The following is a 27,174-nucleotide window of genomic DNA, read 5'->3' on the forward strand; positions in this document are numbered from 1 at the left end:
ATAATTGTATTTATATTAAATAGAATAGAAGGTTGTATCGACACAATATGTTGACAGTGTCAGACCACTTGCGGGTGAACCTAATACTTTCAGCTCCGGGCTATGGTGTTTTGATGTTTTTCGGAGCCCGATGTTTTTATTGTTTTTTCCCGAACCATAATATTTACAATGGTAGCTGTCCAGTACTAGTAGGTGCCATGAAAATTTCAGTCCACGGGGTAAGAGCCTCTGTTGTTTTCGAGTACAATGTTCTTTTACTTTTTTTTAACCTATATAAAAACAAGATTTTTTTTATTTTTAATTCCCTTGGAGTACAGTAGGGTCTGGTTCTGTTAAACTAGATAGGGTACATGTACTTTTAGCTTAACTTAACAGTGAAAGTGCTTGGCTATAGGTAAGTAACACTGAAAATTTCAGTCCCCACAAAAAGGTTATTCAATGTTTCCGAGTCCGATGTTTATAATTCGATTTATGTTAAATAGATATGTAACAGGAGGGCACATATCTTTTAAAAAAAAGTTGTATCAACACAATATGTTGACAGTGTCAGACCACTTGCGGGTGAACCTAAGAGTATCATCTCCGGGGTATGATGTTTCGATGTTTTGGAGCCCGGGTTTTTTTTTCTAACTATAATTTTTACAATGGTAGCTGTGCACCACTAGTACGTGCACTGAAAACTTCAGCCCACAGGGTAAGAGCCTCCGATGTTTTCGAGTACAATGTTCTCTTGCCTCTTTTTAACATATATGAAATATATATAAAAATAACACTGTAAAACGGTCGCCACCGCTTGATAAACACAGCAGTAATGTCGACACGAAAGATATATACGTCGGTGTTTTTCTTTTTTAATTCCCTTGGTGAGCAGTAGGGGCTGATTCTGTTAAACTAGATAGGATACATGTACTTTTAGTTTAACCTAACAGTGATAGTGTTAGACTATTGGTTACTAACACTGACAATTTCAGTCCCCACAGAACGGACATTCAATGCTTCTTAGCCCGATGTCTAAGGCCTATATCTTTTCAAAAGTAAGTTGTATCAACACAGTATGTTGACAGTGTCAACATACTGGGTGAATCTAATAATTTCAGCTCCGGGGTAGGGTGTTTCGATGTTTCGGAGCCGTATGTTTTCTTTGTTTTTTTCGCGAATCTTAATATTTACAATAGTAGCTGTTCATCACTAAGTAGGTGCCTTTAAAACGTCATCCAACGGGTTAAGAGCCTCTGTTGTTTTCGAGTACAATGTTCTCTTACCTTTTTTTAACATATATAAAAACAACAATGTAAAAGGTCGACATCGCTTGATAAACACAGCACTAATGTCGAAACGAAAAATATATATACCTCGGTGTATTTCATTTTTAATTCCCTTGGTGTACAGAAGGGTCTGATTCTGTTAAAGTAGAGAAGGAACCTATAGTTTATTAACAGTGATAGTGTTATACTATTGGTTAATAACACTGAAAATTTCATTCCCCACAGAACGGAATTCAATGTTTATAATTCGATTTATGTTAAATAGATGTATTATAGGATGACCTATATCTTTTAAAAAAGAAGTTGTGAACCTAACAATATCATATCAAGGGTATGGTGTTTCGATGTTTTGGAGCCCGATGTTTTTTATTGTTTTCTCCCTAACTATAATTTTTACAATGGTAGCTGTAGAGAGGTTTCGATGTTTCAGTGCCTGATGTTTAAATTGTCTTTTAGCATTATTTATAAATTGAAAAATTACAGTACGGATTTGTTCTTTTAAAGTTGAGATTGTATCATTATGTAATTTAAATGTGGTAGTGTTTACAACCAGTAGATGACCCTGATTATTTCAGGCCTCAAGGTAGGGGCTTTCCATGTTTCCGATTCTGATGTTTCAAAATCCCATCATTTTATGTAGATAAATTACAAAAGGGCCTGGATCTTTTGAACTAGACATGTGACCCTTATCATAATTTTTACAATGGTAACTATCCACCATTAGTAGGTGCCACGAGAACTTCAGCACCAGTGAAAGAGACTCTGATGTTTTCGAGTCAGATGTTAATTAACTCTATTTAACATATATAAAAACAACACTGTAAAAGGTCGACATCGCTTAATATATACCTCGGTTTATTTTATTTTTAATTCTCCTAGTGTACAGTATACAAATAAAGTATACCATTGAGGAAGTCAGCAAGATTCCAGTTCCCCGAGAGAAGGTCTATATTCCGAGGCGAAGCCGAGGGGAAAAGGCTTGCTTGAAGGGAACTGGAATCTTACCGACTCCCTAAATGGTATAATTTAGCTGTTTTATTATACCGATACAAACAATCATTCAGAAAAGGTTCAAATTATTATAATTTTCCGTGCATCCGACAAGTTATAACGTCAAAAAATAAATAAAATAAAATTGCACGCGCGTCGAATTGTGAGGTAGGCAAGCTGTGTTATACGATAAATATGAATACGTATAGCCGATCAAAAAGGACGTTTTTAAACTATAAATATCATATGGTTATGAATATTCATAATTATATTCGGAATATTTCGAAACTTTTCCTTTGGTGAACAGAATTAACTAAGTGTTCCGAATAGTGTATCAGTTCATCGTACTGCAGGGAATCAGTTTGTTTTGCAGGAAATCATCTGCTTACGGCTATTTTCAGGGAATCGGCGAAATATATCGAATTACTTTTATGTAGTGAGAAATAAGGAAAGGTATATTAATAGGGTCTGATTCAGCCTATCTGTTAAACTAGATAGGGTACGTGTACTTTCAGCTTAACTTGACTTTTGAAGTGCTAGACTATTGGTTAGTAACACTGAAAATTTCAATCCCAATAGACAAGACATTCAGTGTTTCCGAGTCCGATGTTTAAATAGATATATTATAGGAGGGCATATATCTTTTAAACAAGAGGTTGTATCAACACAATATTTTGACAGTGTCAGACCACTTGCGGGTAACCCTAACAATTTCAGCTGTGGTATAGAGTGTTTCAATGTTTCGGGGCTCGATGTTTTTATTGTCTTTTTCCCTAACCTTACATTTACAATGGTAGCTGTCAACCACTAGTAGTTGCCATGAAAACTTTAGCTCATGTGGTAACAGCCTCCGATGTTTTCGAGTCAAATGATCTTTTACTATTTTCAACTTACCTAAATATAACACTGCTTGATTAAAACAATACTAATGACGACACTAAAAATATATATACGTCGGTTTATTTCATTTTTAATTTCCTTGTTGTAAGGTAGGGTCTGGTTCTGTTAGACTAGATAGGGTACATTTGCTTTCAGCTTAATTTAACAGTGGTAGTGCTTGACTATTAGTTAGTAACATTGAAAATGTCAGTCCCCATAGATAAGACATTCAGAGTTTCCGAGCCCGATGTTTACAATTCTATTTATGTCAAATATATGTATTACAGGAGGTCCTATATCTTTTAAACAAGAGGTTGTATCAGCACAATATGTTGACAGTGTCAGACCACTTGCAGGTGACCCTACCAATTTCAGCTCCGGGGTTAGGTGTTTCGGAGCCCGATGTTTTATTTCTTTTTCCCTAACCATAGTTTTTACAATGGCAGCTATCCACAATTAGTAGGTGCCACGAGAACTTCAGTCCACGGGGTAAAAGCCTCCGATGTTTTCAAGTCAAATGTTCTTTTACTTTTTTTAACATACTAGATAATACACCGCGCAAGCGCGGGAATTTACACTTTAAACATTTTTAAAAAATGATACAATGCTTCATGTATATGGCATCTATTGTTTTTATTGCAGTTACTGGAAACAAAACTGTAAACTTTTTCATTTTATTTCCAACAAGGGCTTTACAGTGCGTCGTTTCTCTTTTCTAAATTTTTATGTTTATCTCTTTAAGCCAAGTTTCACTATAACTATTATCAATGTCCCAAAAATAAATTTCAGCTTAAAGACTGTAACCTTACCCGACCCTATTCAAATTCCTCGTTTTATGCTTACATCGTCTATTCATATAGACGTAGAGTTGTTTACACGATTAGTTTTTGGGAGTTGATTTTAATCAACTCTCCTATGCAGTTACTCAGGCAAACCGAAAGTGAAACAGTGTTTGGACCTAAGCACAAATTAACACCGCTGACAACATTTAGTTCTTGAAAATAATCGATAAATTTGATATAAGGTATTCTAAAGCATAGTTTTTCAAGGACATTTATTTATAGATACCTTGTAAATAGTCAGATTTTAATGGTATGAACAATATAGATATTTTTTTTCTATTCGTACATTGTATGTATTCCTACGCTAGAGTTCAATATAGTTTCGTTCAACCAGACGCTCGGCTGTCTCCGTTAATCTCCGCTTGTCGGAGATTAACGGAGACAGACGAGCGTCTGGTTGAACGAGACTAGAGTTCTATAGTGCTTGGATCCATACAATTTCTCAGAAATATTTCGATTACTGATACGTAGTTTGATGGAATTAATTATTTGAATATTACATATGATTCATATTGGGTTTTCACGAAATTCCTGTCGAAGAATTCATATTATAAAAAATGTGTATAATTCAAATACATATAGGAAACGGGGTCTATAAAACTACTTGCCATGCAAAAAAACCTTACATATCGTTGATTTAAAAATAAATAATAGTCGATAAAATCAACTCCCGTCAGTACTTCAGTACTTTGATTAATGTATATGGTTTACTACCTATCTGCAGTGGTATAAAAATGTTTGTAATTTAAAAACGCTAGATAAGTATAAACATTTTTATGCATCTTAAAGTAAAGTTGCCAGATCCAAGGTAACTGTCCGATGATTAACTCGCCCTACACTTTCCGTCTTGACGTTGATTAGTCAACCTGCGTTCTTGGTTACCCCGTTCTGGAAAGTTCTATCCATCAAAACTAAAATCGCGCATTCAAGAAACGAATTGGCTCAATTTATTTATGCAACACTTGTCGTGTCTTAATTTCTATGTTTACCCTAAATATGTTCCCAGTAAAAATACCCACTCTTTACGTAATCATTCAATTTTATTTATCTTGATGCAAATTTCCATTGACTTGGATTCGCCAAAGCGTATCCACCACATTACTCTCATTTTCGCTATTTCGGGCTGGTTTATTGAAAATGAAAGTATGTTATGAATTCATTTCTCAATAATTACTAATTCGGTAAAATTCATTTATAGCTTACGGACTTCAACTCACATGTAATGAAATACTAAAGCTGTAAGCAATTACTCTGGTGCAGACATTTCGTAGTTTATTAGCAAAATTTTTTAGTGGGCGATATTAGTTTTGATACTCAGTCGCTTGCGAAGCACGGCCTCTGGTGAGAGAATGGGATAGAACTTTCCAGAAAGGGGTAACCAAGAACGCGGATTGACTAATTAATGAAAAGTGTAGGACGAGTTCATCAGGCACCGCAGGCAGATACCTTGGATCGAAGTTAAATAAATAAATTGGAACAATTATTGCGACTATAGTATTAATGGAAAGAACTTTCTAGAGCGGGGTGCCCAGAAACGGGTTGACTAATTGATATCATGGCGGAAAGTGTAGGATGAGTTCACCATAGGGCAGATACTTTGAATCTGACAACTTTGGTTTAAAATATGCATGCAAATTGATAATATTGCATAAACTAGGGTGTTTAAATTTCATACATGTTCATACCACGACAGATTGGTTGTAAACCTTAATTAGACATTAATTTGTAAACATTAATAAACATATTACATGTATTGTATTATTCGTCTATATGGATAAATGATGTATGCATAAAACGGGGAAGTTTTATGCCCCCCTCCAGATTGTTTTTAATCTGAATTTTTTTATTTGGGACAGTAAAAGAAATTATATTGAAAATTGACCTAAAGAACAAAATTTAGAGAGAGATACACTAATACCTATTATTATACTTTCATGTTAAATACTGAAATCTGATTGGTTTAGACGCAGTTGACAATCCGTTCCCATACCCTCAGCGTTAGCAACACACTTAGCAACGGGCCGATAGAACAAACTGTTACATGCGCGTTAATTATGCGCGTACGGTTCGCCGTAGAACTCACGTCTTTTCTATATAAAAACAGTAAAATTTGCTATAAAATTAAGACATTCAGTATAATAAAATAAATAGTGCCTGTTTGGTTGGGTACCAGTTGAAATTGACACCCCTCGAAAACCATTGTCAACCTCCGCGAAGCGGAGGTTGACAATGGTTTTTGAGGGGTGTCAATTTCAACTGGTACCAATTTCAACTGGTACCCTCCCAAGCAGGCACTATTTATATATTATTCACTGGTTTGAAATAAATACAATAAAAAACAGTGTTTTTAATTTTAATTTTAAAACATAAGATAAAAAATCGGACAAAGTATATACAAAAATGAACAAAAAAATATGGTTCAACATATTTAGCATTATATCATAATTAATGTGTAAAGGGTTAAAACCCACGCTTGCGCGGGTTATCATCTAGTTGTATATATATGCATCAATTATTTTGTGAATACCAATGAATTTATCTTAAATTAGATTTATTATGTTTATCTAATGAAGTTTTTAAACTGAAAAAAAGAATTTATGCTCATTTTTAAGTTAGTGAAATTTTAAGCAGAATTTAACTTTTTAGGTAGTTTTTGTACATTCTGTGCAAATGGCATTCGAAGCCTTTTTTCACAGCTTTTGCAGATCAATATTTTTCTTTGGGGGGGGGGGGGGGGGGGTGGGTGATTGGTTCCGAGGGATAATTGTATTTGTTGGGGTGGATAATGATATTAAAAATTCCAGAGTGGGTGGGTCCGGACCTCCTCTCCCTTTTACTGCGTGGTATTATAATATTGAATTTTCCGAGGGGGAGAGGGGGTCCGGACACCCCTCCCCTTTATATCGGTGCATGAGAAAGGAATGTTGCATATTGAAATTAAAATGTTACTGTATTTGAACCACAGTATTGATTTAAGGTTAACAGACAGCTGGTGAGTGACAGGAATCTGGAAGTGCATGTGTACACATTTTGGCGGACATTACATTTTATATTGAGTGTATATAAATGATAAGGAATATATATCCACCTCTGGTAAACATATATGTAACATAACACAGTAAAATTTTAATAAAAATTCATAGTAAGTACGATGGCCCAGCACATGCGTATAAACAACACCTAAGATAAATCGGTAAACTTTATGCGAGTAGGTTGCCTGCATCAAATTATATGTACTCGACCGAGACTTGCTCAATGAAATCAAAAAAGGCGAAGGCGAAATTGCAAAGTGGCGAGGGCAAGAGTGCAAGGCGTTACAGCGATAGTAGTATCGTTCCTTCGCCTTCGCATCTTCACACTCTCGCTTTCGCAACTTTGTGCATCGCCGTCACATCTTCGCACTTTCGCCACTTCGCTTCGCAACTTCGCACTCTCGCATCTTCGTGCAAAGTCGAAGTTGCCCAATCGGAACACCATACAGAGGTTTAGAAATAGTGAATTTCTTCGTAAGTTTTAACATATTATGGCTTATATAGTCAGTTCCAATAGATTTTTTAACCGACATCATAGAAATTGGGATAACTCTTGAACAAGTTTCACTAGTGTTCGAGTTGAAATACAGAGATAGTACAAACAACTGACAAATATATATACTTACCATGAAATAGAAATCTGGCTACGACGGTATATACTGAATTTTGACGTCAATGCGGTGCAGTGAATAGATAATCTCAAAAGATTAACTTTTAAGGCCAATCAAAAATTGCTTAAACAAAAATCGAAAGGGGTCAAGAGCTTCAGTCTATCATTTTAGCTCACCTGAGCTTTTCTGATCACATTTTGTCTGTCGTCCGTCCGTCTGTCTGTTTGTCTGTAAACTTTGATATTTAACTTACAATTTCCACTTCTTCTCCAGAACCATTGGAATAATTTCAATCAAACTTGGTACAAAGCATTTTTGGGTAAAGGGGACTCAAATTTGTTAAAATAAAGGGCCACAGCCTCTTTCAATGTAATTAAATATTATTGAACAGGAACACTTGAATATAACAAAAAGACTTGACCTATAGGTCAAGTACATGTATTATTATACTTTCATGTTAAATACTGAAATCTGATTGGTTTAGACGCAGTTGACAATCTGTTCTCTTACCCTCAGCGTTAGCAACACGCTTAGCAACGGGCCGACAGAACGAATTGTTACATGCGCGTAAACTATGCGCGTACGGTTCGCCGTTAAATTCACGTCATATCTATATAAATGCAGTAGATGTTTTTATAAAATTAAGGCATTCAGTATAATAAAATAAATTTATTTTATTATACTGAATGTCTTAATTTTATAATTAAGTTGACAATGGTTTTCTCGGGGTGTCAATTTCAACTCTTACCCTCCCAAACAGGCACTATTTATATATTGGTTTCTGTCTTTACAAAAAGCATATCGATTTCCGTTCCACTTCTTGAATTTAGGCTATACACATTAAACTCTTTGGTTCTAGTTCTCATATAAATGTATAGTAATTGAAAAAAAAATTCACAGTCGTTGTCCGAGCATTATGAGTTATGGAGGCTTTTCTTACTTTATTATCTTTAAATTTTATTTTCAGTTTACTTTTTATAATACGATACGTGTACTTCATATGCTTTTATTCACAACCAGGGACATATTAGCAATTATCGAAAGTCTCGTTTGACGCGATTTCAAAGGTCGTTTTATGCATCAATTTCTTTTATTCTATTGAAAACATTAAAACAATATCTTTTAAAAAATATTAAGGAATGTGTTATTTTACTTCATTCCCGTATAGGATCACAATTATAATGATTAAATTTTCACATATGCCGTGTTCACATCGGGTATTTATTTTCCTTTTATCTCATTCAGTTTTGAACATGATAATTCAAAATTTATGAAACAGATCCGCATCAACAGCTTTAATCAGATGCAATGTCTTTACAGCTTCATCCTTTGTATAAGGGGACGTACCTGATGCCGGGATGGCAAGAGGACGGAAAACTCTAACTGACCCAAGGAAGTTTCACAGTCGTTGTCCGAGCAGAATGAGTTATGAACCTTTTTTTAAATTTGTTTTCAGTTTACATTCTATAATACAATACATGTTCTTTATTTACAACCAGGGACATATCAGCAACTATCAAAAGACTCGCGTGACGCGATTTAAAAGCTAGCAAACCCTTTGACTCTTTGTGACAAATAATGACATCGCCTTTCTTTTTTCCAACAGAAATAACAGGAAGAGTGATGTTTGTAGATGCAGTAGGATTTTTACGAGACGTTTGAACACTATCATCATCCACTGTACATTCAACTGAACTCTTTTCCATATTTACAGCTGCATCCTTTGTATAAGGGGACGTATCTGATGCCGGAAGGGCAAGGGGGCGGAAAACTCTAACTGACCCCTCCTCCCTTTTTTTAAATCTATAAACCTTCCTCCTGTATTTTTGGTTTAAAATGTCACCAATGCACACTTTCTTTGCAAAGAATGAACTGCATCTACCGGCGTCCTGATGGCGACGGAGGCGTTTTTACGGAACCCACACGGCGTGTAGAGTTCTACTCGGCGATTGACTGCGCTCTTGCTGAGTATCCGCCTAGCGCTCATGGCGTGCTAAAAGATTTTACCGCGCGTCAACGGCGTGCTCTGCGCGCTGACTGTGTGTAAAAGACGTTTTAAAAACCCCTGTCAAACCGGAACTGCGTCCTCACGGCGATCCCGCTGCGTCCTTAATTAATATAAAACGCCATGGTAAACGCAGTAGAGTCTCCTTCATTCGTCGCGGAGTGATTGCCTAGAACACTTTAGAACGCCTTGCGACGGCGCGCACTTTGAACATGCACAAAATACGCGCCGTTGCTCTGCGTTCTGATAAACACGCCGTAGAAGCGGAGGGAGGTCGCCGTGACAGCGCCGTACGATCTCCAACAGCGCCATGAGAGCTTCGTTGGCGCGCTCAAGAAATGCAGCTTATTGCAGTGTAGACGCATTGATAAGTCAATTGCGCTTGCAAGGAGACCTCTTGGAGTCCTTTGGAATCTCACTGCGTCTTAATCGCGCTCTCACTGCGCACCCACAGCGTTTGAACGAGTGTTTTTCATTTGGCTGCGTTCACACAGCGACCCCAGAGAGCTGTTGCTGCGATCATCGCGCTCTCTTGGCGTTTCTTCTGCGTTTGTTAGCGTTTGAACCGCGCTCCCACGTCGTTTCTAGTGCGTTGTCAGCCAGTCAGGTGTGACAGGGGTTTAACACAACACAGCGACGTCAGTATATGTATCGGACATAAAGGATATAAATGTACATTAAACCGTGTTGAACAATTTCAAGTTCCAGTTAAAAGACAGTTCAAAACTCAGTTATTGGAGTTAATTTTGAACAAGGTCAATTTTTGATGCGTTGAAGTCATCAGAGTTTAGAAAACTATTTTCAAGCTGTTGAAAAATGACCCCGGGTTTAAATATCACGACTTTTGGTCTCAATTTTCAACTTTGAAAAAGTACCTCCGGATCAATAAATGATGAGGGTAACATTTTCACACAAAGACTTTTCGGACATAGGCCCCATTTAATTAAATAATTAAAGATCAATCAAAATAACTGATAGGAAAAGTCGAATAATATAAAATATTGATATATAACGTAATAGTTTTTAGATTATATTGACAATACAAAAGATGCCAATGTTACTAAGAATTTATAACGTTACATTAATTTTGTCAAAATTGAAAATCAAAAGTGTTATATATTCAACATGTAATGTGTATATATGTCATTAATGTTAAAAAAAGAGTCATACACTGATTTGGGCACAAACTTATAAATTGGAGAGAATAAGGGGAATGGGTATAAAACATATACAACCCAAGAAACAAAGCATCCTGTGAGTCGTTACGAAGCAGAATATATAGTAAATAAGTAAACAGTTTATTATAGTGACATGTGTACATGTATATAATTAATTACAAAGTTCATTTTACCGATATAATGTCAATACACCCGGCACAATGGACCTATAAGTCACTTTAAAACTGTTACAAAGTGAATAAAATCTGCATGTTTTAGGAGTTAGTTGGTTTTGTCAAATGTTTTTGTTGTATAATTAATAAATAAAATAAGCAATTCGGGGATAGTTACATATTAGATCAGTGAACATAGTAATGTAATTGGTAATATTTTGAATGGACAATGTAACAAAGAAAACTTTTCAGTTTCAATTTCATTCAAGTCACACAAGTTACATATTCTGTCCTCTACGTGTTCTCTTCTGTATAGCGACATGTTTCAATCCTTAGAGGAAGTGCACCACATCTAAACATTGCCAATTTTGATCTGATGGGTTTTACGAGATCTAGCGTAACGTATTCTTCGACGGAATAGCTGGATTTAAATAGGATATAAGTTTTGGTACATCTTGAATATTTTTGAAACATTCTGTTTCGAAGTTAGTACGTTAATTTTCCTCTGCGTAGTTTAAATTACAAGGTAAAAAATTGGTATAAGTACTTCCCATGTTTAGAGATTCCACGATATTTTTAACTTCAGAGCTCCAGTGAGAACAATTGTTTTGCGCACGGTGCCAACTTGGTATTGCGTTCATTTTCCATGTTTACTAGTCGATTCAAAAGATGCAACATGTTCATTTCGTGGCGGCTTTTAAACTTTATCACCCGCTTTCCCTATTAACGGAGTAAACCGATGAACACCGAGAAAATATCGGAGGGCTCGATTTTGTACAATTTCAATACAATGATGGTTCTTGTGTCCTCATACCCCACTGCTATAATCAAGGACGGGGGCGACAAAATTATTAAATAATTTTTCGAAGGTTCGGAATCCAACCGATTTTATTGCGTTGATTTTTTAGAAGACGGATCCCAGGGCACGTCCTCCGGACTTGGCTCGGTTTTCATCATTCACTTTAAAATTACGTATTTTCGTTGAAAATCATCCCTAGATATTTGTAAGATGCCTTGTAGTCCAGATCATTTCCCCTAGATGAAAGTTAAACTTGCTTCGTTTTGATCTCTTCTTCCGAAAGTGAACAACCTTGGATTTTTGCAAATTAATTCGTAATCGTTATTTTCTACACCAAGCGTCGACAGTATCTAACATGTGTTGCATGTCATGTCATGATATAACTGCATGCACATGTATTTAAATTCAAGACATAACAAAAAATGTTAATATATGATGACGCTCTCAAAAAGAAAAAGAAAAAAAAGACGCGACCAGATAAATACTCTTACCGGAAGAGGGGGGGGGGGGGCACGCTGTTTATTCCAACAATCATATTCTCAACAAAGGGAAGAATTCCCGGGAAAAGAGTTTTCTTTGGGGTAGAATATATTTAAAATGGGGCTTAGAATATTTTAGGTGTGGTAAATTAAAGAATTTATTATTAACATTGTGTGAGATTTAATGAATAAGAACATTAGGCTGGTACTTTTTCGCACAGGTGCGAATAACAGGTGAAAATACCCTGTTACAATAAGTTTCGAAATAATATATACATGTATTTCAAGTGACAATATATTATTATGAATATTTGGCTTGTACTTATTCTCTCCGGAGCGAGTAGCAAGAGTATATAAATAAAAACAGACGTTGTTTATTTTTACAATCTTATTTTCTCCATAAAGGGAAACATTTCCGGGAAAACGGGGGGGTTTTTTTTGGGGGGGGGGGGGGGGGGAGATTATATATATAAATTGTCGACACTCGATATACATAGCATTAATGTCGACACGTAGGAAAATTTAATTTAAAAGCTTTTTTCCAATTACAATTCCCAATTTTTTACAATAATAAAACTATGTATTTGTTTCTTTCAAAAGAAAATGACAATCTAGAAACAAGAAATGCCGCGATGAATAAAGAATTCATAATGTAAATATACGCGAGTAAGTTGAAAAACGAAAGTAGACGGGACTTTCCGCATGACTGTCATGCTGGACAACTCTCTGTCTATTTTTAGAAAATCTGAGATGATACATCGATTTATGACAAAATTTGCAAATTCCGTTCGAAAACTAACTGCAGTTTACGACAAAAAAAGAAGAAACTGAATATTTGTAGCGTTATGATAAATAAAATCTCCATTTATGTTAAAACTATTTTTCTTTTCAAAACACTAAATAAGACGTGAACAGTAACTCCCCTTTCAAACACATATACATTTTTGCATGTCGACATTCTGCAGAAAAACAAAATGTCGACACGTATATATTGCGAAAGTCGACACGATTCTTAGATCTCTTGTTTTCTTAAATTTTTTTTTATAAAACGATAAGATATGTATTAATTACGGCAAACAAATCTCATCAAAGTCATTCCTTGTCAAATTACAACGATAAAACGCTTATAAACTCAATTTTCCTACGTGTCGACATTAATGCTATGTATATCGAGGGTCGACATTGACCCTGATTTTCGAGTATATATATATATATATATATATATATATATATATATATATATATATATATATATATATATATATATATATATATATATATATATATATATATATATATTTTTATTGGTGTTCCTTTACAAATTTGTTTTTTCAGGTATTTGAAAGAGATTTGATTCAGTTGCCTTCAAAGTTGCGTGAAAGGGTGTATGCACTTCCTGGGATTATGCAAGCGTCACGAGCGGATTCAACTATAAACAAATATTGTAACAGTTTCCTGAGATTTAAGAAGTGGGCAAAAGAACAAGGAATCGAGGAAAGTGAATTATTTCCTTCAAAACCTTTACATGTATCTATTTATTTAGCATGCTTGGTTCAACGGGCAAACTCTCCATCCCCTATTGTTGACGCATTCTATGGAATCAAATGGGCTCATGATCTTGTGGGATTCAATTCTCCGACTGACAATCAGTTTGTTAAAAACATTATGGAAGGTGGGAAACGTATAGTGGCAAAACCTGTTCAAAAGAAAGAACCAATAACTGTTGAAAATTTACGTTGTATGTATTTGAAACTGTTTGAATGTAATAATCTTTATAATCAAAGAATCATTTGTATGGTCTTGTTGGCATTCGCTGGATTTTTACGTAGCAGCGAACTCATAAATATCAAGAGATCTGATATTCAATTTTTACCTGATCATATTGAAATATTCATCGAGTCTAGTAAGACTGATATCTACAGAGACGGTACTAGAGTTGTTATAGCAAGAACATTTTCATATATGTGTCCTGTTTCTAAATTTGAATTGTATCTTCGTTTAGCTGGGATTCAAGACGATTCAGAGGAATATGTATTTTGTGCTATTTCGAAATCGGGAAGTGGTTACCGGTTGCGTAATCGTGAAAAGCCTCTGTCTTACACCAGGGTTCGTGAATTATTCATCGAAGCATTTACAGGAATTGTAGATAACATCAAAGTTTATGGACTTCACAGTTTGCGGTCAGGTGGAGCGACTGCGTCGGCAGTGAGGGGAATTCCGGACAGGATATTCAAGAGACATGGACGTTGGCGTTCGGAATCTGCTAAGGATGGATATGTCCAGGATCCGCTTAGTGAACGTTTGAGTGTTTCCAAAAAACTTGGTTTATAATAGTTGTAATCATGTTGTTTATTGATCATATTGTATCTTTTTGTATTAATTTTTCTGAATATATATGAAGTTGGATTACGTTATAACAATATATCCTATATCAGTAGTAGCATTAGTTCCCCGTTCTTTATATTTACATAGCTGCAGCGTGTCGTTGCTAATTCCATACAATGTGTTATTTACTATATAGTATCATAGTATTCAGCTTTCATTTGGAAAGTAATGAATGGATTTAAAGGAGAAATATGATTTCTTTCGTTTGAGGGACGAATTAGACAGAAATCAATTTCTACTTGGTATAATAATGAATTAATTATCCGGATATATACGGTTTTCATTCGAATACCTGTTTGTGTCACCTGGTTCTTAAGAACCGGTTTATTAGCAAGGCTATATAAAGAATTGCTCAGGTGTTAAATACCAGTTTAGGACGACACGTACAGCGGAAAGTTAAAATTTTCATAATTGTTTTATTAAATAGATAAATCATGTGATCCAACTTTATGCCATAATTATGTGTGTGTACATTTAATATGCCAAATATTAAATAGCTGCAGCGTGTCGTTGCTAATTCCACACAATGTGTTATTTACTATATAGTATCATAGTATTCAGCTTTCATTTGGAAAGTAATGAATGGATTTAAAGGAGAATAGGGTCTCTATAGGAAAAAGAGTACCAATTCATTTCCCATAGAACTTAATGTTAACCTAAACACCCCTAGCTGCTTTACTATATTACTTTCAGACATATCCTTGGTAAAATCTGAAAGTTCAATTCAAGCGCTAACAGAAAATCACAAAAATATATATGGTCCCATGACGTTCATAAATAGGTCAAAATTGAACTTGTTTACAACTCATACCGATCCGCAGCAAATTAACCCAAGTCTCTAAAACCACACCCACCTCCTATTTTAACCCCTCTAATTTCTTTCTTTCTGCAGTACTTCTTCATCCCATCATTGAATTTTAAAAGTGATAACTTTACTTTAAAATGATCTTTATTTCAGCAATCAATTCAGCCAATCACGTAAGCCCTGCCTTTTTATGCTCGGCTTAATCTTTTAACTCTTCTCCGGTGTATTGGTATTCCAACAAGCCCAGGAAATACGGTAAATATATTCTACCTACACGTAAGATCGAGGTGACTGACAATGAAGGACACACCAACATATTATCAAATTTTGTTAAAAGATTCATAAACGTTGATCAATATCGGGGACAGTTTGCAACACTTCGTCGCATTGCCGAGCGTACTTCGTTGAAATTTATTCATATAAATTGTGTTTGAATTTTGTGAATTCCAATAATGGGTGAGGACTTTTTTAGACACGCCTACAAATCAAAATGCAAAGTGGAAGTAAACAAGGCAATAATTTCAGATATTGAGGCTGGAGTACGGAAAATGATAGAATTAATTTTGCAGCGGGTACAAAGCCGCTGTCCTGAATTTAGGGTGGCTGATATAATAACCACGGGAAGTTTTTATGAGGGGACCAAAATAGGACCACTGGATACGTTTGATTTTATGATTACATTAGCTAGGCTTTCTGGAACCGACAAAATCTCTTACAGCCACGATGTTCTGTGCAGTATCCTTATATTAAATTACAACAAGGTGTTGATTTTACACAGAATTTTAAGAATAATGTTCGAGATGGCGGATGACAAAGCAATGAGAGAGTTTTCTGGCAAATTCTAGATTCGTTGTCAAAGACTTTTGGAAAGAAATTGAAAATGTATTTGCAAGCTTCAATGCTTCCCAAAAAATGGTTATAGCGAGCGAAGCGAGCTCTACCGGCAAGGGGTGTGTGAATACAAAATTCGGACTAGTTGCACATTCATTCAACGGATTTTTTGGGCGTCAGGAAATCGGACCAGTAATGCCTTGTTTTAATCGTCCCAGTAGTTCCCTGTAATTATGGTTTCCCATTTCACAATCTCACGAGAACAAGATATAAGACTATGTACATGCATTGTAAATATACTGCTAACACAACGCAAATTCCATTACATAAGACTAACGGAGTTATCGTCCTTTCGAGTGACGTCACAATGGATTTCTTACACATTGATCCGACAGAATTTTTCGGCGTCAGTAAATATCGACCCACAATGCAATTCCTCAATGTCGGTCTATCTCACTAGATTGGATACCATCTCACGAGAATTTGAGAAACAGATAAATTATGTAATTTCAAGAACATCATGCTTTTAAGTAAACAAAACAGTATATTTCGCGTAGTTTTTTTTTCAGGGTGTTTTCAAAGAGACAGACGGCCTTTAGTAGTATGCCTTTAGCTATTTTGCTGCTCAATAGTGTTCCATTTACATGTACTACATGCTCCCGGGCGATCCATTTTCCTTATATGATCAGCAAATTTTTTTTTTATACGTAAATTTGATTTTTTTTAAACGGAGGAGGAGGAACTCTGTCATAAGTTAATTTTTTATATGTAAGTTTAAGAAAAATGTCTGCTGCAAGAAAAGAGGAAATAAATTGTAATGTACATTATGTTAAAATCTTTATTATTCAACAACATTTTATCTGAGATAAAATCTATATATAAATAGATAACAAAATCTTATGAATTATGAATAATGAAAATTTACTGGTAAAATAGGCATGTTTATTTTATTCTGCATTCAAATTCATTTATTTACTTTACATCGCTACTTTTATTTTTATTGTTTTATCATAATTTATTATTTTATCACATGCTGCGCTCGCCCTAACGGTCGCACCGTAATACATATTACCTCGAATGCAAGGATCCATGACTTTTGAATCTTGTGATAGCAAAAAACTTGAATTTTTTTTACATTCATAATTCAACATTACCTGAGAATACTGACATTCACATGAAGGCTGCAGTTTTTCCTGTAAGGGATTTAAGAATTGGAGTTGATTTAATGCTGACTATAGATCATCCTTCTTAAGAGTCAGTAGTTGAACTGCCAGGGTTTCCTAAACGTTTTAAGGATTTACTTTTTAAACACGGATGCAACGTAGTTCCTAAATCATGCCATATCAATCACAGTTGTAGTTGAACTGCCAGGGTTTCCTAAACGTTTTAAGGATTTACTTTTTAAATACGGATGCAATGTAGTTCTTAAATCATGCCATATCAATCATATGGCCCATACAAAGTGTTGGTTTGTACCTTTTTTTTGCATGGAACGTGTGCTGATAAACAACATGAATGAGCACCACAAGAAATGTTACAAGATTCTGAAGTCATTTATCAGCTGTGATATTAACATGTCAAGAAAATGCATGAACTTGTCATCATATACTCTAAAAACTGCATTTTTATTTCATGTGTATGGAGAAAACGGATGTTTATCTTCTGAAACTTTGTCATCATGTGTTTGTGACGTATTAGACTATTTGTCCTCAAACTTGTATCATACAAAGATACCGTGCTTTTTTGCAAGAGATATGAACACTTGGGGACTATTCTAGAAACTCCTTTGTTTCCATGAGAGGTGTCGGAAAGTTCCTTGGACTCCAGTTATGCGTTTGCAATATGCTGGATAAAACTAATGTATGCATTTTTAAATCGTCTGAAAAAAATAATCTCTGAAAAAACCGAAATATCTGAGGAAGATTCAAAAGCCCATTTAAAAAGATGTGATTATTTCAAGGCAGCAGTTGGGAACGTGATGAAATACTTTGTAGAACAGAGTTTAGTTTTTCAAATTGAAGAAGATCCGGGCTCTTTAGGGGGTTGTACAGAGGAATTTTTCTCAAACTTTATCCAATACCTGAGAAACACTTATAATGTAGACTTATTTTTTCTTTTGTAGAATATCGATTTATATAATAAAATATTGGTCTTTTATTGGTATACTTTTTATATTTTTACCTATATTTTACATTAAAATACTTAAATGAAATATTACATACTCGTTTTAAAGTCTTATGTAACATCACAGAAGGTGTTTTAATGTCCATGTACTAATATATTAATATAACAATTAAGAGGTTAAAACAATGTTTTTTTTAAACATTGATCTATCATTAGCAGACAATTTTTTATGTAAGAAAATAAGAAGATGCTCAAAGGCCGAAACAATTAACGAAGTAAAATAGTACTATAAGATAGCCATTTTAACTTAGATAAGCTGTATTTTTTTAAAAGTTATAAAAATTGTTGTTTTTTTTATATAAATGTTCTGCTGGCAGTTTGAGGTATAAATATTGCAAGCATGTACTTTATTTTAATAAATAAATATATAAATATATATATATATATATATATATATATATATATATATATATATATATATATATATATATATATATATATATATATATATATATATATATATATATATATATATATATATATATATATATATATATATATATATATATTACATGTACTTTATTTTACTATATATATTTAAACTTCTTGAGACTAAATAGGTTATTCTGCAACTTCTACAAAAACAAAAATTTAATTTCTCTTTTACAACAGCTCATAAACCAACATACTCGAAACATTAAAAGAAGACGTTATAGATAGTTTTCGTAAGAACATGCAATACACTTGCATAAGAGAGGCCCTTGGAGCGGCTGCATAATTATACAGCTCCCAGAACTTAAAAGTTCAGAAAATTAATATCGACGAGTCTGAAACTAAAACGTAACATAGAATATTGAGTATTGAGTTCTGATGAATACATTCATAACGTTTGGATCATGGATTTCCTTAATACATTTACGTTCTACTTTAAACAAATAACTCTACGTTTTTAACATACTATGAAACTAAAGTTGTAAGTGTTCACCCAATGTACATGAATGTATTGATCATATGAAGTAAAGACATTCATCTGCCTTTGACTTCTATCTAACTCACTAAATGTTAAGAACGATATAGCGATTTTTGACACTTTTTGGTTTCGACCTTGGCCTTTTCTGGATACCATGATCACTTCCGGTTTAGTTGAGGTTTCCTCCAAGCTTTCAGAGTGTTGTCGCTTGTCGATTAAAATGACGATACACTCATAACATTGAAAATTACGTTAAAATAAATATTTATAATGCCAACAGTATCGAGGCCGATATGAAAGAAGATTAAAAAACTTTCCAGTGACTCTGTTTTCCCCTTAACGGTCGTTTGGCAAATTTTAATGGTTAATTTAAGTCTTTTACTGTAGATTAAGAGAGTCGCAAAACATTTAGCATTAATATAAGGGTTGATCCCAAAGTAATGTCCCACTATGCACCGCGCTTCTCACTTGCACTGTATTGTACAAAATGATGCATCAAAATTGTCTTTAATTCGAATGAAGATTTTGATTAAATTTCGTTAAACACTTATCAAGATATTGATGTTTATAGCATGACATATACGTGACATCTCCGCATCATGAATATGTCATTTTAAAGTGTGTATTTATGAATAAATTACATGCTTAAAAATTTGAAGAAAGCTTCAAACAACACAATATTTTGAATCGGATATAAAATAGACATTTTCTAACTGTTTTAAACAAATAGGGAACGTTGCTAATCATTTCGGATATCAACACAATGCCTTTTGTTTCCAGATCAAGAAATGAAAAGGCTGGCCGTGCGAATAATGATACAGTTTATTTTTTGCTTCGATGGATAGAAGTCACTAGAAAATGTACTGGAAAAGAAATATCGACCTAACATTGAGAGCGGGTGAACAAGGCACCCTTAACGTGGTTCAATATCTAATAAAAGCATATGACAGGTTTAAAAATAAATTAGATAGACAGAAGACATACGCTCTGAAGGAAAGTTAAAGCTCTTTTAGGTTCTTAGGTAATGAGCTATATCATAAAGCTACGTTTATGACTTCTTAACGAAACCTTGACAAACTGATCGTACATCAAATAATCCAATATACTAATCGATTGATTACAAAAAAGAGTATTTAGTTACTTTATAAAAATAATGAAAAAATGTAAAATAGTGCATTTTAATAGAGTGCTAAATTACGAAATTATACCAGAACACCAAAGATCTAGAAATGACGTCCGTGCGGCAACTATTCTTACATCACGCTCTACAAAATATATTATCTTCAGGAAAATAATTATCATAATGCATTATAACTTTCAGATCTGAATTGAAATAGGTGGATATCCACAGCACGAATTTTCGTCACTTTACGTCGATTTTTCACGTTTTTATCGCATCTTTGACAAAATCTTTGGATCAAGCGCCGTTTGGCAAAGTTTAATGGTTTTTAATTAAAGTCTTTTACTGTAGACTAAAGAGAGTCGCAAAAGAATTAGCATTAATATGAAGCACCTGCTGAAAATATCAATTTCTATAGCTAGTTTTAAGGTTTCGTCACTGGTAACTGATTTCAACCAGTATTGATTAATGTAATCTGCTCTATTGTTTGGGAGACATATCAATTACGACATGTTAAAACATTATATAATTTTATTTCATAGTTCTTAAATTATTTTATTATTAGGATGAACACTTAGAATTGTTGTTTAATTTTTTCCCTACTTTAAAAATGAATTAGTTTGTTGCCAGGTAGTTTGATTGAAATATAAATAGATAAATTTAATATGATAACCAATAATTTACAGGACCATGCTATCAGATTTTCCTAATGAGAAAAAATCAATCAGAAAAGCTGAATGTTTTTCTTCCAATTAGAATGCCCGTGCCGTCACTACTACGGACCTATTTCCACAATGTTAACATACTTTAAGTAAGGTTTGATGTTGCTTTATTTTTCCGGCTGAATAACTATAAAAAAGGATTTTTAAGGGTACTCTACATGTATATGTATGCAATTCTGAGAGAGAAACCTTTTTTTCAGGCTGAATTGGTATAAAAGGGACGTTTTAAGGGCACCCTTCATGTACATGTATGTCATTCTGAGATACCTTGTACGAATGTCGTGATGTGATTTCGATTATGAAACAAACGTTTCCTTGTTATATATCAGATTAAAATTTAAATGCAGTTATTGCTGTTTATTAATGGAACAGGTGTCACGTTTACAGGCACATTTAGTTTGAGTGATCTTTTTAAATGGTGAATGGTGGAAATTAATAGAGATGTAAACGAATGCACAGAAAGGGCAACGTCCACAGTTTCGCGTATCTTTTTGAAAATATATATTCAATATATCAATGTTCATGCACGTTATAAAAAAACCATTCATGCAAGTGTATTCTAAAGAAGTTATCAAATCAATAAATTCTTAGGTTCCAGTTCATATGCTTGAAAAAAAATTGATATTAAATATGTTAACATAGTTTTGTTCGAATCATGTTGTTGGTATTTACCAATAAGTTGGAGGGACATATTTGCGGTAGGTTTTGATTAGCTCTTTTTATATTAATTAAATTATTCTTAAGTATTTGAATCAAACATAACAATTTTATTATACAACATTTAGATTGATTCCGTTATAACATACCCGCAGCTTCCCGACATCGTTTTCTTTCAAAAGTATCATGTTGAGCATGGCTCAGTTTTTGGAAAGGTTGTGTCTCACTTTTCATTTTTTTAAGATCATTTTTAAATGAAAGTTTAAGAATATTGTGAGGTTCATCGATCGGATCAATATGATAGTATTGCAAAGCTTTGGGTTTATCGGTTTCTTTTATGGGAAAACAATATTTCCTTTGACAAACGTCATTGCAATGAGCATCTGAATCTGTATTATTTGATACGGCTTCATCAACACTGCTAGTCTTTTGCGAAAGGCTATGTGGTAGTTTCTCGGAAAGATCCTTGTCATTCTGAACGTCTGTAAAATTAATGTAAACAAATTTTAGCTGAAATGTATTCCCACTATTATGGAAATAGTCGTAAAATGTAAGAAAATCAAACATTAAGATAAAGAAATTGTTTCACCTTTCTCGGTCAGAACATTAGATGTTGCAGACACACTTAATCTATGATTAGATCAGATAATTCATGTATTAATGCATGCACAATTCATTTTTCATTTATTTAAAACTTGCAAATTTTTTTTTTGGTATCAAACAAGATGAAATTTTTGACGAATCATAATTACCTGAATATACAAAAGACAGAAAGGCATAAGATGCAAAAAACTACAAATCCACCAAATGACACAATTTGTATTGAAAACCAGTGAAATCTCGTTGGACCTTCATCTTCCTCTAAATGAGTATAGTTCCAATTGAGAACTATATTTACCAAAGAAGTAAAACATACAAAAGTTTCTTTTTTCAATCCAGTGCCAAATAAAACAATATTTAATGACTGTACGAGCTACAAGTGTATTTTTTATCAATAGTCTTTTTTTTAAATACGATTTAAAAAAAAATGAAACATCTTTATGTGCTGTTCTGTTGTACTCACGCGTTATGTTTTGACATCCTTTGACTTTATCACACGGATCACACAAACACTTCTCTCTGCAGAGTCTTCCATAAAAACCCTTTGCACAATCCTCTGCACAATTAACACCTCGGAATCCAGGCCAACATTCTTGAGAAGGAGAAGATGCAATGTAGACGTACACAAAGCGTTTATCTGTCACATTATGGAATTTATTTTAATAATTTCGTTAGTACATGTGTTTATATGAATTACCTTCGCAAGAGGTCCCGACAATTCGATAATTTGGACAGCAAACCAAAAGCTCTCTGTATAAATATATACCATCGAACATATCTAAATTTTGTCAAGCTAAATTTATATGCTTTACTCGTTTAGTCAAGTAAATATGTAAGAATAAAAAGGATTTTCACATACGTACCCATTTGAAACATTTGAACAAGTACCTGGGTTCACTGGGTTCTGTGATTCACAAGTATTAAGCCATGCTGTAAAAAGGGTAACGATGAACAGTATATCCATCCCTTACGTAGGAAAGAGCATTAATTACACGTTATGGCAACAGTTTTGATAATATCAAGGAAGAGGAAATTGTAAAAGAAATAATTCCTTTATTAGTCCCCTACCGGTTTTCACCGGAGGGGACTATATCTTTCCTCTGCGTCCGTCAGTCCGTCCGTCCGTCCGGCTGTCTGTCCATCTGTCCGTCCGGCTGTCTGTCCGTCTGTCCGTCTGTTTGTCTGTCTTACTTCAACTTTCCACACTTTTTTTTATGCGTTTGAGGAATAATATGAAATTTGCTGAACAGCTTAAAAATGTCAAAGTGCAGATCAAGTTTACACTTTTGTAGCGTCTGGTTGACATATTTTCGAGAATATTAATTTTTTATATTCCAATTTTTTAATGTTCGGGTTCGATATTCTGCATAACAGTGCATTGTATTCACAATTTCCACAAACCGGTAAGGGACGTGTATTGCTTATGCAATACTCACAGAATGCTTGTTTTAGAATACATTATGTGCACCGTGTACATGTAATACAACAGGTGAACGTAGAAATACAAACTGTAAAATGCAAAATAAAAAAACCATCAATTAAAATTTTTTGATAAACAGATGTGAAAGTAAGTTTATATTGTTTTTAATTGATATTTAAATACAAGTTGATTTATTCTAATTTTTTGCATATTCATCAAGATTTAATATGTTTTTACTGCCATCATATTTTCTTATAGACACTGTTTCGTTCAACATTATATCAATTTACCATTGATAAAAAATGAGATCTTGAGAAAATTTCCAATTTTCACTGTAAAATTGAATATTTAGAGTTAAGTCACATGCAACAAGATTATTAAGTGGCATGGGATTACTTATAATAAATTTATCACGATTATACAGACTGTTGCTGTTTTTATGTTTAGTACATACAAACTGAGGTGAAGACACCAACATTTAAACGACGATGTTAGTCGACATTTTTTGACTGACCATCTTACACTCTATAACGAAATTTAAACTTCGCATATATTTTACACCTTACTAAGCTTGTTTGGCAAAGGTAAACACACGATGTTATATGACAATACATACAGACAATAATACAAACAAATACTAAGACAAGTAGTATAGACATAAAAAATTTTAAATAGACTTTTAGTCTTGTGTTCTTATTTGTTTATGCAACAAATATGAACACAGGAAAAAAAATTAATTTAAAGATTAAATGAAAACAAGTGTTGACTTTATCATCATGAATCATAATAAATATATTATATGGAATTTTTAATTGTACATTGTATCAATATGGTGTAAGCATGAACTCTCTTTTTTTAATGTAACGTTCTAAAGACAAAGAAAATATTTTCACATACACTTCAGATACTGAAACTAAGAAAAGTAACAAAAGTTTTTCGAAAACTAGCACAACAATTTGTTACGAAACAACAAATCTTGGCTATTAAGCTGAATGCAGACTATCATAGGCTTTATATCTTTCCTGTTGTTTGATAGATAAAATCTTTATCTTTCTGAAATCATCTAAGACCCGCTTGATTCAGTTAAAAAGTTTCATAATTAGGCAAAATCTAGAGATCAAGGAAGAAGAATCAATGGGTTATTGATGGGTTTCATTAATACCCCAAGGTTTGTTTCAATAGCTTGTTACGAAACTGTCAAAATCAACAAATCCGGGTTATTTAGCTGAAAGCAGAATTCTAGGATCCTTATACATTTTCTGCTGTTTTGGTACATGGAATCTTCATTTTTATATCATCACAAAATCAGGACTTATAAGTCCAACTTCTTGAGGTTTCAGAGCGCTCTTTTCTATTTGTTTTTTTGAACAAAATTCTAAGCATTGAATGCTTATTAAATCAAAGTGCTTATAATTTTCTCAAAACAGGAACAATGTTCAAAACACAATATTTCCCCAATGAACAACAAAAACACAATGCCGAGACTTACATAGAAATACACGGAAGTACATTTGGACACATTTAGACTTGTCTCTGTAATTTTTTGTTAGCGTCAGACATTTCTCACGCTATTGTCTCATAATTAGATACTCTGAATATTTGCATACATTCGGGACAATAATAATTTTGTCATTCTAGAGATCTTTAAGATTCTAATACTCAGACTTCGAGAATGCCGTTCTTTTCAGTTATCGTGTAACAGATGTAGGTTTTTTCTCGGAGATGTTTATTTAGACTAGGTTGAACAAGTATACAAGAAATAAAGAGAATAACCAGAAAATTCTTCTCAAAATTTCATATCAAATTAAGAAGACTTGATGGTTATTGCCATTTTTAGATTCTACTGAATTCTTTACGAAGAAGAGCTCTAAATCTGTTTAAAATGTAGGAACATACTCAAACTTAAAGGTTATATTGTATTGAATTGTTTAAACAATTTATGGCTTTACCAATCATACCTAAAAATCTGATGGTTAATTGTTTTACCACAAAGCTTCCTAAACTCATAAAAATAAATAAAACAAACAGAAATTCTATAAATAAAAAAAATGTATAAACTAAAAATGTGAAGATTTTTTATGAAACTTGTGTACAACAAACATAACTAGTTTAAAACCCATATACTTACGCGACATGGCACAGAGAAGCTTAAGGTGGAAGGCTACATCGTCACAACATGTCTGACTTCTGTTCGAAACGCCATTGTGTTCCGGATTTATAACATTATGTCGTGGTACAAAATACACCGTTTAATTGAACTCTTCTAACTAAGGAGATGAGATAGAAATGAAATCACCAAAACGCTTAGAAAATAAGTCAATTTTCTTCCTGTTCAAAGCTTTTAACTAACATTGATTATCAGCTGTTTTGTACGGAAAACGTGGAATCTAAATAATATACCGTTTCCCTGCTCTGCTGCTATTGGCAATACATTTTTGTCATGTCATCTGCAACAGACGATCATACATATATGGCGGATTATCGATATAGGTAAGCAGATGTCAAATTTTCATTTAAACTATATTTGTATGATGAACATAAAACGAAAGTACCGTAGTACGATCTCTTGAATTGATCCTAACTTCCCAAATTAAAAAAAACATTTGCAGTAAAAGACTTTCACTGAAACTTTGACATTAAACTAATGTATTTTGATTAAAATAGATACAGCCAGGTAGCAATAGCAGTGGAAGCACGGATTTGCAAGCCAAAATGAGGGAAAGACAGAATTCTGAAAAGGAGCATGTTTTTCATTTCCATACATGCATGTGTATCACTATGGACATCTAATGTATGTATTAATATGCGTATGGTTGTTGTTTATAATTGCTATTGTATATAAAAAAGTAAAAGGCAATTTATAATATAATTAACTACTAATATTTTGTTCTGAAGAGTTGAATATATATAAAGCATTCACCAATAATATAATTTTTCAGCTTCAAACATTATCACAAGCACTACTTATCTTATATCTATATATTTAGCATAGACTTGTTCCTTTTTTAATTTTTCTTTTTGATTGTTATTAATTAAAAAATTGATCCCAAAATATTTGAGACTATGTAAAATAAAGAAAGACAACTCTTAAATAGGATCTTTCATACCAAGATTTTTGCAATAATTAAGTATTTCCTTTAATTTTTCAATTTCATTCAATTTCTTTTCTTTATCCCATTCACCAACGAATATTGTTTATATATTTTCAGGTTTTTGTGGGATTTTGTCCAGCAGTTTGCCTTAAAAGAATTTTTTTATATTTTAGTTTCATATTTATGTGGATTCAAATAAAAATCATACAAACTTCA

At 33.5% G+C, this 27,174-nt stretch overlaps 1 protein-coding gene and 2 long non-coding RNA genes across 6 annotated transcripts in view; 2 read left to right on the forward strand and 1 right to left on the reverse strand.

Moving 5' to 3' along the window:
- Positions 1 to 15,144, forward strand: part of LOC117682717 (integrase/recombinase xerD homolog) — a 72,165-nt gene extending 57,021 nt beyond the window's left edge. Inside the window, exons 5-6 of one of the 3 annotated variants that reach the window (XM_066082723.1) lie at positions 8,940 to 9,044; positions 9,226 to 11,063. In XM_066082723.1, the coding sequence (XP_065938795.1) occupies positions 8,940 to 9,002 (63 nt within the window). In that variant the 3' untranslated portion in view covers positions 9,003 to 9,044; positions 9,226 to 11,063. Of the gene's footprint in view, positions 1 to 8,939; positions 11,064 to 13,567 lie in introns of those variants that run through there. The other 2 variants (XM_066082721.1, XM_066082722.1) reach the window with 2 other exon arrangements.
- Positions 15,145 to 19,043: 3,899 nt separating this feature from the next.
- On the reverse strand, positions 19,044 to 26,158 carry LOC117682714 (uncharacterized). 2 transcript variants are annotated; one of them, XR_010713333.1, is made up of 7 exons: positions 25,995 to 26,158; positions 23,310 to 23,376; positions 23,144 to 23,196; positions 22,910 to 23,038; positions 22,599 to 22,707; positions 22,436 to 22,476; positions 19,044 to 22,328 (listed from the first exon to the last, which is right to left on the reverse strand). It is a non-coding gene; the product is annotated as an uncharacterized lncRNA (long non-coding RNA). The 2 variants fall into 2 exon arrangements; XR_010713332.1 differs by having other exon boundaries at positions 22,599 to 22,734.
- Positions 26,159 to 26,216: 58 nt separating this feature from the next.
- Positions 26,217 to 27,174, forward strand: LOC136274886 (uncharacterized). The gene is made up of 3 exons (XR_010713334.1): positions 26,217 to 26,356; positions 26,531 to 26,657; positions 27,076 to 27,174. It is a non-coding gene; the product is annotated as an uncharacterized lncRNA (long non-coding RNA).

This window comes from Magallana gigas, chromosome 4, assembly GCF_963853765.1.
Source record: "Magallana gigas chromosome 4, xbMagGiga1.1, whole genome shotgun sequence".
Lineage (NCBI taxonomy): Eukaryota > Metazoa > Mollusca > Bivalvia > Ostreida > Ostreidae > Magallana > Magallana gigas.